We start from the raw sequence: 15,159 nt of genomic DNA on the forward strand, positions 1-15,159 counted from the left end.
ACCTTCTCTAATGTCCTTACCCCAGTCCCCACACACCAGGCCTTGTTATTAAATGCTCGCTATTATACACTACCCATTGTTAGCCACTAGTTGTCCACTAGTAGATATTCATTCTCCCAGGCTGTTCATTATCCACTCAGAATCATAGAGATGCACAGCATGGATAAAGACCCTTCAGTCCAACTCATCCAATCCAAGCAGATATCCTAACTAATCTAGTCTTTGTCTGTCCAACTATTCTCTTCTCTCTTTGGGTTCTAATATCCACCTATTGTTTATCTCTTCCCTCCATCCCATCTTCTGCATTAAACTATCATTTTCCTAGCTGCCATTAGTTCTGAGGAAGGGTCACTGAACCCAAAGTATTTGAGTCTGCTTTCTTTCCACAGATGCTGCCAAAGCTGCTGAGCCTTTCAGCAATTTCTGTTTTTTGTTTCCGATTTTCAGTATCTGCAGTTCTTTTGGTTTTTTTTAACATAACTGTACCCAGTGGTACTTTGCAAAGCTGAATTTCCAATCTCTGCTAAAGATTAACTAATCAGTTAATCTTAACTTTAAGCGATAGTCTCTTCCACAAGATGCGGTTCTGCCAGCTGCCCTTTACTGATGAAGTCATTGGCTTACTGACAAAGGTTTGCTCACCTATGGCAAAACCAACTCCAAAGTTTGGTACGATAAGTCCATATATATTTTTAGCAAGTGGTACCTGTCATTAATTAAACAAACATGTTAATCATCTTGTAAAACAATTTCTCTAAATTCTCGATATATTTGATGCATTTACTTTTATAAATGCTTCAGTTCCATCTCAGTATCATTTTAATGTTTTCCAATTCTAACAACTGTTTCTGTTTTATCATTCTGGAAGGAATTGGTAGGATTATTCTTGTCTTGGTTCGCTATCCACATTCTGAGTTCAGTTTGAACATTATGCTCTTATTAAGAATATAATTGGGGATATATGTGCCAGAAACTCATTCAACAGTTTGGAAACTGTCTTCTTGAACATTTCTGAAAATTGAATTTTAAGCAGTTGCTTTTATACCATTTGTTCATGTTCAAAACAATGAAATGATGCCTAAATTGTTCTTCATGTATTTTAAGCCATCCCTCATATCAAAAGAAAGGTTAAGTACTATCAATTAATTGGAGAAGCTTAATTAAATTTAAAAGCCATTAATCAATTTCAGAAATGAAAATATACCACATGAGGTAAAAGGTGATTGAACTGAACATTCAAACTCACTTCGCTACACCAAATCAGTTGATAACCCCATTATTATTGCTAACTTACGCAAACAATGCTTATTCCAACGATTATCATCCCCAAAAGAGAACACAGCCACCTGAGGAAGAGATGAGAACTGGTGAATATTGGCAGGATTTACTGATGATAACCGTTCAAGTGCTTTCATATTCAGAAGCTTACTTTCCCTTAATATAACGGTTGTCTGAGAGATGGTTTAGTCTGTCTGTTAAGCCCATAAACTTTCCTTCATAAAGTAAACCCACGTGATTTCATTTCCTGAGAAGCAGACATATAGGGTATTAAATGATTAAATATACTTTAAGACAGGAACCACTGGATATCTATTGATCTGTTTTTATTATTAAAATTATCAAAATCTTTTGCACAGATTGAGAGACCTACATACTCGATAAATGGTTCACAAGGTAATTTCCTACCTGCCCATTTTGTGTGCAAGGACACCAAAGATATTAGTTCCAATTAGATATGAGACACTTGCTGGAACAAAAGCAATGCCTGAAAACCGAAATAAAGCTTATCAGCATTACTGTCACTCAAATGGATTGAAATTGCAATCTACACAAAGCAGGTATTGATAACTGTAGAGGTAATAAAATGTTGCAGTATGAATAAACTGTTCTAATTTCCTATTGTAGGCTTAGCTAGACTAACAAAAGAACAAGAATAATATTTGTATGGTACAGCTTTTTCAAAATTGTCTTTTAACTCGTCGCTTTCATACCATAAAAGATTTCTTCTGCGAAAGCATATGGCTTTCTGAGCTGCATATTCACTTAACATTAACCAGTATTAGTGTCAATACTTTCTTATGTGGTCAACTGCTGAACATTTAAGACCTGTGCCATGAATTCTAAGGATAAATGTTGCATAAAATGAAAGACAATGCAGGTCAATTGTCTGACGAGTGTGAATTGAGCAAACATTCATTTGCAAGCTTGTTCAAAGGTCAGACTTTACGAAGGATAAACAATGCAATATATAGGAGACAAATCAAAATTGAGCTAAGTTATTCTGGGGTGAACGACAGTCTTGATTTCTTAATGTGGCAAAATGTTTGCTAATGAAGGTTCCCTCTGCTGAGTATTTCTAATAAGATCATAAACCCAATCTCATTGAGTAGCTTGTGCTATCAGCCAAGGCTCAGTTGATAGTATGCTTGCCTCTGAGTCATATGGTTGTAACTTGAAGTCTGATTCCAGGTTGTTGAGTACAAAATTCTGGACTAGTGGTGCTGGAAGAGCACAGCAATTCAGGCAGCATCCGAGGAGCAGTAAAATCAACGTTTTGGGCAAAAACCCTTCATCGGGTATACAGGCAGAGAGCCTGAAGCGTGGATGGATAAGTGAGAGGAGGGTGGGGGTGGGGAGAAAGTAGCATAGAGTATAATAGGTGAGTGGGGAGGGGATGAAGGTGATAGGTCGGGAGGAGGAGGATGGAGTGGATAGGTGGAAAAGAAGATTGGCAGAAGTCATGGGGACAGTGCTGAGCTGGAAGTTTGGAACTAGGGTGAGGTGGGGGAAGGGGAAATGAGGAAACTGTTGAAGTCCACATTGATGCCCTGGGGTTGAAGTGTTCCGAGGTGGAAGGTGAGGCGTTTTTCCTCCAGGCGTCTGGTGGTGAGGGAGCGACGGTGAAGGAGGCCCAAGACCTCCATGTCCTCGGCACAGTGGGAGGGGGAGTTGAAATGTTGGGCCACAGGGTGGTGTGGTTGGTTGGTGTGGGTGTCACGGAGATGTTCCCTAAAGTGCTCTGCTAGGAGGCGTCCAGTCTCCCCAATGTAGAGGAGACCACATCGGGAGCAACGGATACAATAAATGATATTGGTGAGTACAAAAGTCTGGGCTGACACCCCAATGTTGTATAGAGGTGCTTCATTGCCAGAGGTGTTTTTTTTATGGTTGAGATGTAAAGTTGATAACTATATACCTCTTCTGGTAAACTTCTTTCCATTCTATAAGATGAAAGACTTGTAGGTGAGTTATCCCTGATTCCCTAGACAACATTTGCCCTGCAGTCAGCATTTCAAAAATAAATGATCTGGTTATTGGCATTTTGCTGTGGTAGGAACCAGCTCTGCACTAATTGGCTGTGGTTTTACCTACATTACAACAGTGACTATACATTTTCGATATTAAATATCCTGTTGTCCTGAAATGTGCTATATAAATACAAGTCTTTGCTTTTCTTTATTCATAGCTCTGCTAAAAACACTAACCATGGCAATCTTCTTGAAACCTTAATGTTAGCTGCATATGATTACCAAAGGATTCTGATATGATTACTCAGAATTTCAAGTGAGAAGGTGGTATAGCTTTATATTTACCCAGCTGCCATTTTGCAGAGCACATGGTCTCCATCATCCATATGGGCAAGGCTGGTTCCAGCATTGCAATACCCATGTTTGCAAAGCATATGGCTCCTTATGAAAACAAGAATTAAATTATTAATAAAGTCCAACAATTAGTAATTCTCAAATATATGTTTATGAGTAAAAAGGGTGGAATGCACTAAATGAATTTAATAAAATACGATTTCAGAAAAATGTGCTCTTTATTACAAGCAGTTCTATCAAGGGAAAAATTGACAAAAGGGAACGCTGTCAAATCAAGCAGTGGATATAATTACATGAAATGCTTCTATTCTTGCGTTTTAATATTTATTATTGAAAGGTTAAACCACTTAAGCAAACAAGCCTGTTAAATTTTCAACAAGTTTAATGAAATACAGAACACATTGATCCTGTTTACTAAGCTCAAATCAATGGTTGCACAAAAGATGATGATAGACTAACCTTTGATGTTAAGTTTGAATAAACGCAATAAATTATTATTTTGTGAGTTGCCAACACATTCTTAATATGAGGATATCAAAGTCCCTCTATCTGACTAGGCATATTCTGCTGTGAATAACATTGAATCTTTGAGGCTATCTGGCTCTGGTTATATGCAACTACTCTGTATGTGATGCTACAGAGTAATGAGTGTGGTCAGCAAGACTATCTTATAATGCACACTTAGACTCAGGGCCAGACCTTCATTATGGAGAAGGGTCACTTGAGTCAATAAATGTATTCTCAGCCTCATGTTACATTGACTTCAATTCATCCAAAAAAAAAATCTGTTGCATGTCCCCAATCATGCAGCAAGTCTCATTCATCCATCACCGAGGTTCTTGTTCACTGATAAAGCTCTTGGTCCAGAACCTCCAATTTAAAATGTTCATTCTCAACTTTGAATTACTTCATTTCCTTATCCATCCCAACCTCTGTAATCTCCTCTATTTGGATAACCATCCAAAATTTCTAATCCTCTGATTTTAGCCTATGGAGCATCCTTTCCTTGTGTTACCTCAGCATTGACGGTCATGCATCTAGCTGTCTAGGATCCTTGGTCTGGAAATTCTTAACTAAACACCTCTGCAATCCACTTTACCCACTTTAAAGACATTAAATAAATGAAATTTGGTGGTATTTAGGTTGAACTTCCTGTGCAATTCGTGAACTATTGCTGGAAGCATAATCTATGTCCACACAGTGTAAGTGGAAAAGCGAGTGATGCAATTAATATGCACAAGACCTCACTGGATCCACCCAAACAACTGTCCCTTTTTTGCCATTCTATTAATCCTTAATGCATTTCCTGCATGTCTCCCCTGAGCAAACGTTTCCTGAGTGAAATTTATTTTCAAAATATTTTATTTACTTTTACAAAGGCAACGTAGTCAGTTCTCAGGAGTAATGAAGGGATGCAGGTGGGGAAACAGCAATTTTTGGCCTTCAGTAAGCATGACTTACACAGTTAATGGTAGAACCCTGGGGACTGTTGTTGAACAGAAGACCATAATTCATTGAAAGTGGCATCACAGTAGTCAGGGTGGTGAAGAAGGCATTTAGCACACTTGTCTTCATTGGTCACAGCACTGAGTACAAGGGTTGGGCCATCATGTTATAGCTGTATAGGACATTGGTAAGGCCACATTTGGGGTACTGCAAATAATTCTGGTTGCCCTGCTAAAAGAATGAAGTTATTAAACTAGAGAAGGTTCAAAAAAGATTCACAGGTTGTTACTGAAACTGGAAAGTTTGAATTATAAGGGGAGGCTGAATAGGCTGGGACTTTATTCCCTGGAGCGTTGAAGGCTGAGGAGTGAACTTATTGAGGTTTCTAAAATCATGAAGGCATAGATATGGTGAATAGCCAAGGTTTTTTCCCTCCAGGGTTGGGGAATCCAAAACTACAGGGTATAGGTTTAAGGTGAGAGGAGAAAGATTTAAAAAGGACCTGAGGGGCAAATCTTTCACACAGAGGGTGGTGCATTTATGGAACTGGCTGCCAGAGGAAGTTGTAGAAGCAGCTACAATTACAACATATAAAAGACATTTGGACAGATACATGGATAGGCAAAGTTTAGAGCAATAATGGGCCAAACACAAGCAAATGCGGCTCGTTCAGTTGAGGAAACCTGTTGCCATGCACGAGTTGGGTCGAAGTGCTGTATGTCATTAGGCAACTTGGAAGTACATTATCAAGCTCATACTTATAACAACTAGACAGTCTGCATTCTGTAAATAGTTACAGTCTTCAAATATTCTAATTTATTGAAAGCTGTTTCCAAATGTTGGAATTTCAGGCACTGTTGCTTTGGGACTGAACTTTGAAGTGGGTCAGCCTTAGGAGTCTATTTATATTCTACACTCCCTGAAACAATTCCAATCTTTACTTCTATGGTGGAATCTAGTGGAGGCAACAAAGGTTTTGGACAATGGCTGGAAAACTGGTAACAGTCAAAGTGCCTTTTTGGGAAGACTTGTTCCACACAGTCACTGATCTGCAGGGGAGTCTTGACTCAGGAAGCCCCACTACCATCCTCTCAACTGATCAAGTGCCCCCTATTCCCATCAAATTTGGGAAAAACAAGTTCTGCCCTGTCCCTTTTGCTCCATCATTCCTAAATTCTGTTTTAACTATTTTGCTCCAAACTTCTGAAAATCTCTTTGTCTAACCTCCTCTATTTCCTGGTCTCAACCAGTTGTGTAAGACTTTTCAACTCTTTTTGCAGCTCATCTCTATGAATCTATTTACTAATTCCTTCTTCCCATTTGGTGTCCATTTTGCTTTAGCCAAGAAGTAAAACATTGTAGATGTCACTACGACAGTAAATTCACCAAATAAATGCAAGGTAGTCTTAATGTTGTATGTTTGTCTTTATTCTGGAAATAATACTTGAATAAGTATTGATTAATTTATAAATATATGAAACCTTAAAGTAGGTGCAATACCTGCGGCAATCAATATGTAAGGATCACGTAAAAGTGCAAACAGTGAGCTCCCCTTATGGCTCTAGGAAAAATCAAACAATAGTCACTGCAGAAAGTAAATATAATAGTGGATGAGTCAAGAAAAATATTAATATTCCAAAGTCTGTGCTAAACAATATGTGTTTTATCATTTTGCAATAATCTAAAGATTGTACTTACTTCTGGTTGTGCTTTGGATGGCTGGAGGATAAATAGCTGTAGGGCTAAAGCAGGCAAGAGTTGTTATTCTGCTTAAATTGATTTTAGATGCCTGACAATAATCATCTTTTCCTTTACTTACCTCCATCCAGAAGGGCCAGCGCTGACAGAATCAAGAAGGGAGCAGTCTTCCCCACAAATTCATACATGACACTGCCAAAGGGTGGGCCCACTATAAAGGGTCAAGTTGAAAGATCAGTATGAATTAATTGCCAACTAAATGGATGTAACATCCCACAGCAAAATGCATCTCTAAGATTAAAATTTCCCAGTGTGAGTGGATTATGATTTTTAGTAAAATAACTTTCATTTAACCTGACACAGCAAACATTGTCTGAAATATTTACCTGATTAGATGCAAATTCACTCATAAAAAGATCCATTCAGTTGTCATGTCAACAAGTGAACAATCAAGATTATTTAAATGTAATATTAGCTTTAATTTCAACAGCAGTATTAGCTGATATTTGTACTGTCCTGTTAATCCAATAAAATGTCTGAAGGTGATTCACAGAAGCATTTAAGCAACAAAACATGCCATCAAGCTATGTAAAGAAACATCATTTCAGATCTTGGTGGAATGGCAATCATTCTCAAATTGCCTTTCTGCTTGAAGTTGTCCTCTCTCTGATGCTGCTCTGACTTAATTTCTTGCTGTTCTGAGCCCAGATTCTCCAGAAGTGCGCAAAGCACTGTCCATCAAAGAGCTCTATAGTGGTGTTGTAGCATGCGAGGAAAGATGAGGCAACTCCCTGCTCCCCTCTCCCCCTTTACACAGCACCAGCTACTGTAAGGGATGTTTAAAGGTTCAGTGTGAATGCTGGTTAATGAGTGAGTGGTGAAAGGTACAGTGGCAAGCGGGTGAGTTGGGTAGCTAGAAGTGTGGGCAACATTAGGAAGAGGTAATCCAGTTGGGAGGAGTTTGTGGACTAGTTTGTTTGGGTCAGCTTAGTGGTGAGGGTGATTGGTCAATTGGTCAAGGAAGGGTAGTCAGACAGTGCAGTCAGGTCAGGTCATAGGGTAGTCATGTTGGCAGGTATTCAATGTGAGGCAGTCAATTCTGTAGTTTTAAGTGGACTAACATTTCCTGAATTGCATCACAGGTTAGTACTGTGGAACTCTCCAACTCCAGAGAACACTTTTGCGATGGGTTTCAGGGAGCAGGGTAATTACTTGTCACAAGTCAACCTTCCCAGGAAATTCGCACAGAGGTCAGTATGTTGGCACTTCTGTGGGTTCCAAGTGCACATTGTGAGTCACACGACCCATCTCCAATGATCTGGAGATCAGAAGAGGTGGGCTATTAGGTCACGTGAACAAAAGCTTGGTCAAGAAAAAGGTTTTATATCGTACCTTAAAAGAGTGGACAGATAGTGGGAGGATATTCCAGAGCTTGCGGTTTAGTTACATGAAGGCTAGGCCTACCATTGTGTAGCAGTTACAAAGAGGGAATGGAAAAAGACTGAATTAAAGGAGTGCAGCAATGTTGGAGGGTAGTTGGGGCTGCAGGAGATTTCAGAGGCTGGTGGGATGAGAGGGTTGGTTGGAGAGTCATGAGGGATTTGAAAACACCCGGATGAGAATTGTAAAGTCCAGATATTGCTCAAACTAGAGCCAATATAGAAGAGAGCATAACATGACCTCATTTGCAGACACTATAATGCACATTCTGACACTACAGAAGAAAACTGCCTCTTATCAAGAATGGCCTATGAAAATTGAGGTGCAGAAATAAAAACAAACCTGTGGGCCACAACACATGGTTGGAGCAGAATACAAGAAGGTAAAAACAATGACTGCAGATGTTGAAAATCAAATACTGGATTAGTGGTGCTGGAAGAGCACAGCAGTTCAGGCAGCATCCAATGAGCAGCGAAATCAACGTTTCGGGCAAAAGCCCTTCATCAGGAAAGGGCTTTTGCCCGAAACGTTGATTTCGCTGCTCGTTGGATGCTGCCTGAACTGCTGTGCTCTTCCAGCACCACTAATGCAGAATACAAGAAGCTTCATTCTATAGCTGGCTGCATGAGACCAGATCTTGGAGGATCTGAGACAAACAAAACTGGAAAAATGCATTGCACATTCCAGTGCCAACTCCTCTTTGCTCATTAATACTTGAGAACTAAATAGATTAATAATATTTTCTTGGGCAAATAGTGAAATGGTTTCAAGCATTTCATTAATGCATGTTATGAGAAGCAATATTTCGAATACATAAAATTGGTTCAGTAACAAAGGCTGAGCTTGAAGATTGGCAAGTCTTTCGTATTCAAAATCTCAAACTGCAAGGGGTGATTGAAACTAATTACTCTTGAATCACTCGGATGCAAGTTTCAATGTGAAAATTTAAATGTAATCTGGTCAAATACCAAAGATACAGCAAAAGTCATTCGCATTAATCTTTCTGAAAAGCTAACAAACACTAATGACCCTGATTAAGATTGCTCGCCACTTACAACAGAAAGTCACAATGTATTTGGAACAAAAGCAGAGAGATAATTGTTTAACAAGTGACAATTAGGCTCACAACGTGGTAGGATGACTAACTGAGACAATGCCATGTAACATTTAAGGCAGCAGTTTAAAGAAATGGTGACTGTTTTCTTTTTTGTCAATGCCAGCACTCACAGTACACATTAGATTGTACCCCACTGATGTACATTTTATTTAATCAGGAATTTTACACAAACCCAAGTATAATTTGCTAAGAAGTTTTTATTCTTTTTTTTAAAAAACTTCCTTTGCAACTTTTTCACTCTCAGCAGAATGGAGGTGATTTCAACCTGAACAATCCAATGTCAATTCACAGTGTTATTTAACTGGCCTGGAACTAGCAGGTTTTGATTTTTCTCTGTTTTCCTGAGAAGGCTGCCAGGGCACCCAGCCAAAGCTATTGACCTTCCCTTTTAATATCAGTGGCGACTTTCACTGTGTGCCTGGGCAGTAAGTGGCAAGGTGTTTCATGGCAGGTCAACCTTGCAGGATCTAAATGGACCTGAAAAGACAATTTTGCTTTTACTTGTGGGACTAACAGACTATAAAGAAAGAATGTCCCTACTGGGAACACATCACCTCCCTAGCTTCATAATGCAGGTGAGCTAGATTGCAGTAGATCAACTTGTCAACTGTTGGTGCGTGGTATCTGTTGATAAAGATTATTTTTCTTCCTATTGGAATTCAATTGGGGTCCAGCAATTAAGATACTTCGAAACCCTAATTTAGAGCAATAGATGATGTTTTGAACTCTCACTGCTGCTAGTCTGCAGAAATTCCCCAGAGTTAAAATCAGCACCGTTATCTCATTTCCCATATTTAAATCTTCTGAGGCCATAAATTGACTTGAAGTTAGGTAAAAGTTGCACTTGCTGGAGATTTACACAAGTCAAAGGAAAGGGGTGTTAGAAAACTTGAGTTTTGGCAAACCATTTTCGTTTAGAGCTATTCTCACCCATGATAGAATTCCGGGAAAAGATTAAAAGAGCAGCCTGCAGTCCTCACTTTCTCCCTATACAACCCCTTGCCTAACTCAGGGGCACTGAGGCCATTTGATAGCACCTGGACTGCTTGCTCACCAATACTCTCAATTCAAATAATTGGGAGGAGAATCTATGAAGTATGAAAAGGCATTTAATGCATACCCTGTTTTAAAAATTACCACTTAATAAATCTTCCACATTAGTTTAAATTAGGTGCTTCATTTTATTTTTTAAAAAAAGAACAAGGAAGAAAACAGAGCCAACAGAATGTGGATGACTCACTTATGCCTGGTGTTTGAATTCAGCCCAGATTGTTGGCAAGCATTGTACCGTCAGTACTCTGTAAAATGAGGTTTAAGTATTTATTATTCTCCAGATTTGGTTTTAATTTGGCACTCTTACTCAGGAGTATATTTTAAATCTAATTGTGATGGATCTGACTTGGGAGCATGTTTGATGCTGAATTTGAGTTATCGAAAATAAAATAGTTTTATTTTTCATATATCTGATATTCCCTACCTGTTCTTTTTCTATTAGGCTGAATAGTGCCTCTTCAGTTGAATTTGTCTTATGTTTTATTTACGAACAGAATTGAAAGCAAAATTTATAAAGTATTTGTGCAATTGGAAGATATAATTAAAAATCATTTAAAGTATTATTTGCTGTAAACATAACCTATAATCTTCTCCATACATATGAGTTAAGTTGTTGATTGTGAGATTATTATCTTCCCTTAAATATGTTATAATCTCTGTAGTTGGCTCTCATATATGTTTAAACAAATGTTACTTTTAATTATGAGAATTTGATGTGATCTTTGAAAATTGGTTCAAGCAGTTTACCTCACCAAAAGCATTGTAAACAGGGAACATATCAGGGAGAGGATAGTTGGCACAGTCTGACACTGCCGGTATATGGTTAAGCATTTATTTATATTGCTGTGCTCAATCAGGTTACTATCATGGATAATGTGAAAAGGAACATGAAATAGGTTTGAAGAATGAACTAGATGGGTATTGTCAATAATAGAAATCTGAGTTATTGGAAATGCACAAAGAGAATACAATGGAGTCATGGACAAGATGAAGTGAAAGTGTTCACCTGTCTGAAACTATTACTTTGGCACTCTAAGGCATGGGAATATTTTTGAGAGTGTGCAATTATCATTCCTTTCAATGAACTGGCAGTATGGATCCTGTCTTCCTACCTTATAGTAGCTGATGTTATTGAGAACCATTTTCAAAACATGCAGAAGCAGTTTCCAGAGTATTACCAATATTATTTTATAATTGCTGGCTAATGTTCTCTCCCTGTCTTGTTTTCACTCTCTCATCATTTTCAAGTACTTTATTTTATTCCATGTCTAAAATTCAGAATTTCTCTGAGTTGAAATATCTCAGGAACTCACTGTCCATTGTGTTTGTATAACAATATCATGCCACTATTCTAGAGCTTACATGGGCTTATATACATTCCAAAATTTCACAATAGTTTACCTTCAAATTGGGAAATATGAAAACAGCCTTTGGTTTTACATATACAGTTGTAACACCACAAGGTTGATGTACAAACTAAAACTTCAAACCATATGTGGCAACATCTACATTGCACAGTTTAAACAATACAATGAGTCTGATCTTTCAGTTGGTATGAGATCCATTCAGTGCAAAATCATGTATCCTCCCTAAAGGAATATGTAAGAAGAATTTCCCCATAGGGATTTGGGTATTATGTCTGGGGAAAACCTGGATACTGTGGAAAGTTGTGGATGTTGCAGCAGATGCATGTGAATACTTAATCATTGGAGAATTGAGAAGGTAAGTCCTTTCCCATAGTAATAGAGAATGGACTCAGTGAATCCAAATTATCAGAACATGGAGATATTCTCCCAATACTGCCATCATCAGAAACACATTTCCAAAGATGTGAATACCAATTCTCCACTCCGCCTTGAAGAAATGTATTGGCTATTGCTGAGTAGCTGGGGTATATAAATGTTTTGTCTCCATTGCTATAAGCAACCTTTGAGTCATGTTGCTACAAGCAAAAACAAAGACCAGAGCTTAAGACCATAAGACATAGGAGCGGAAATAAGGCCATTCGGCCCATCGAGTCCACTCTGCCATTCAATCATGGCTAATGGGCATTTCAACTCCACTTACCCGCATTCTCCCCATAGCCCTTAATTCCTTGTGACATCAAGAATTTATCAATTTCTGCCTTGAAGACATTTAGCGGCAATGAATTCCACAGGCCCACCACTCTCTGGCTGAAGAAATGTCTCCACATTTCTGTTCTGAATTGACCCCCTCTAATTCTAAGGCTGTGTCCACGGGTCCTAGTCTCCTCGCCTAACGGAAACAATTTCCTTGCATCCACCCTTTCCAAGCCATGTATTATCTTGTAAGTTTCTATTAGATCTCCCCTTAATCTTCTAAATTCCAATGAATACAATTCCAGGATCCTTAGCTGTTCCTCATATGTTAGACCTACCATTCCAGGGATCATCCGTGTGAATCTCCGCTGGACACGCTCCAGTGCCAGTATGTCCTTCCTGAGGTGTGGGGACCAAAACTGGACACAGTACTCCAAATGGGGCCTAACCAGAGCTTTATAAAGTCTCAGTAGCACAACGGTGCTTTTATATTCCAAACCTCTTGAGATAATTGACAACATTGCATTCGCTTTCTTAATCATGGACTCAACCTGCATGTTTACCTTTAGAGAATCCTCAACTAGCACTCCCAGATCCCTCTGTACTTTGGCTTTATGAATTTTCTCACCGTTTAGAAAGTAGTCTGTGCTTGTATTCTTTTTTCCAAAGTGCAAGACCTCGCATTTGCTCGCATTGAATTCCATCAGCCATTTCCTGGACCACTCTTCCAAACTGTCTAGATCCTTCTGCAGCCTCCCCACTTCCTCAGTACTACCTGCCTGTCCACCTAACTTTGTATCATCAGCAAACTTTGCTCGAATGCCCCCAGTCCCTTCATCCAGATCATTAATATATAATGTGAACAGCTGTGGCCCCAACACTGAACCCTGCGGGACACCGCTTCTCACCAGCTGCCATTCTGAAAAAGAACCTTTTATCCCAACTCTCTGCCTTCTGTCAGACAGCCAATCCTCAATCCAAACTAATAGCTCACCTCGAACACCATGGGCCCTTACCTTGCTCAGCAGCCTCCTGTGTGGCACCTTATCAAAGGCCTTTTGGAAGTCTAGGTAGACCACATCCACTGGGTTTCCCCAGTCTAACCTACTTGTCACCTCTTCAAAGAACTCCAACAGGTTTGTCAGGCACGACCTCCCCTTACTAAATCCATGTTGACTTGTTCTAATCCGACCCTGCTCTTCCAAGAATTTAGAAACCTCATCCTTAATGATGGATTCTGGAATTTTACCAACAACCGAGGTTAGGCTAATTGGCCTATAATTTTCCATCTTTTGTCTTGATCCTTTCTTGAACAAGGGGTTTACAACAGCGATCTTCCAATCATCCGGGACTTTCCCTGACTCCAGTGACTTTTGAAAGATCTCATCCAACGCCTCCGCTATTTCCTCAGTCACCTCCCTCAGAACTCTAGGATGTAGCCCATCGGGGCCAGGAGATTTATCAATTTTAAGACCTTTTAGCTTTTCTAGCACTTCCTCTTTTGTAATGGCAACCATACTCAACTTAGCCCCCTGATTCCCGTTAATTGTTGGGATATTACTCATGTCTTCCACTGTGAAGACTGATGCAAAGCACTTATTAAGTTCTCCTGCTATTTCCTCATCTCCCATCACTAGGCTTCCAGCATCAGTTTGAAGTGGCCCAATGTCTACTCTTGCCTGTCGTTTGTTTCTTATGTATTGAAAGAAACTTTTACTATCATTTCTAATATTACTGACTAGCCTACCTTCATATTTGATCCTCTCCTTCCTTATTTCTCTCTTTGTTATCCTCTGTTTGTTTTTGTAGCCTTCCCAATCTTCTGATTTCCCAGTGCTCTTGGCCACTTTATAGGATCTCTCTTTTTCTTTGATAGATTTCCTGACTTCCTTTGTCAGCCATGGCTGTCTAATCCCTCCTCGGATAATCTTTCTCTTCTTGGGGATGAACCTCTGTACAGTGTCCTCAATTTTACCCACAAACTCCTGCCATTTTTGCTCTACTGTCTTCCCTGCTAGGCTCTGCTTCCAGTCTATTTTCGTCAGTTCCTCTCTCATGCCCTCATAATTACCTTTATTTAACTGTAACACCATTACATCCGATTTTGCCTTCTCTCTTTCAGATATCGAACAGTCTCAATACCAGTCAACTAACTGCTTTCCCTTTTCCTACCTATTTCTGCTGGTCCTCCAAAGTTTGGACATATTTGATATTGGATAGGCAGTGAAAAAAGACTCATTTTTTCACCATTATTGAGTTTCAGAAGAAAGTTTCTAAATTTCAATGCTGAGACTTGTTCACAACCACACAACAAATGATATGTTTCAGGGATTAAGAGGCAACTCACTACTAGAACACAAAGGCATAAAAATACTTTGCCTTCTGATTGGAAAAAACAGAAAATATGGGCTGTTTCCTCAAATTCAAAAGCAGGAATCATACCTTCACTCAGTTAAATTAGAAAAAAAATTCTCTCCGTACTATAAATGACCAAAAGTAACATGAACATCTGATGGTTCAGAGCAAATGAACAACTTGCAGTGGGTCAGAGGAGGAGTATTCAAATTGTTGTACACATGCAGTAGTAATTTACAAGATTTAAAATTCTTGGCAAATCCCTCTATGGCTTCTTCCTTCCTTTCTAATTCCTCCAGCCCTTACAACCTTTTGTGATCTCTGTATTCCTTTAACTTTGATCTTTAATTCATTCCCCGCTCATTTCAACCCATTTGTTCATCCATGT

General features: G+C 39.1%; 1 protein-coding gene across 2 annotated transcripts in view; it reads right to left on the reverse strand.

Annotated features, from left to right (window-relative positions):
• The window catches only part of slc18a2 (solute carrier family 18 member 2), a 37,757-nt gene that overhangs the window by 10,840 nt on the left and 11,758 nt on the right, over nt 1–15,159 (reverse strand). For both annotated transcript variants that reach the window (XM_072557335.1, XM_072557336.1), the window contains 7 exons: nt 6,868–6,957; nt 6,747–6,790; nt 6,549–6,609; nt 3,594–3,689; nt 1,687–1,765; nt 1,295–1,346; nt 643–706 (listed from right to left, as the gene is read on the reverse strand). In XM_072557335.1, the coding sequence (XP_072413436.1) occupies nt 643–706; nt 1,295–1,346; nt 1,687–1,765; nt 3,594–3,689; nt 6,549–6,609; nt 6,747–6,790; nt 6,868–6,957 (486 nt within the window). The remainder of the gene's footprint in view (nt 1–642; nt 707–1,294; nt 1,347–1,686; nt 1,766–3,593; nt 3,690–6,548; nt 6,610–6,746; nt 6,791–6,867; nt 6,958–15,159) is intronic.

This window comes from Chiloscyllium punctatum, chromosome 38 (genome assembly GCF_047496795.1).
Source record: "Chiloscyllium punctatum isolate Juve2018m chromosome 38, sChiPun1.3, whole genome shotgun sequence".
Classification (NCBI taxonomy): Eukaryota; Metazoa; Chordata; class Chondrichthyes; order Orectolobiformes; family Hemiscylliidae; genus Chiloscyllium; species Chiloscyllium punctatum.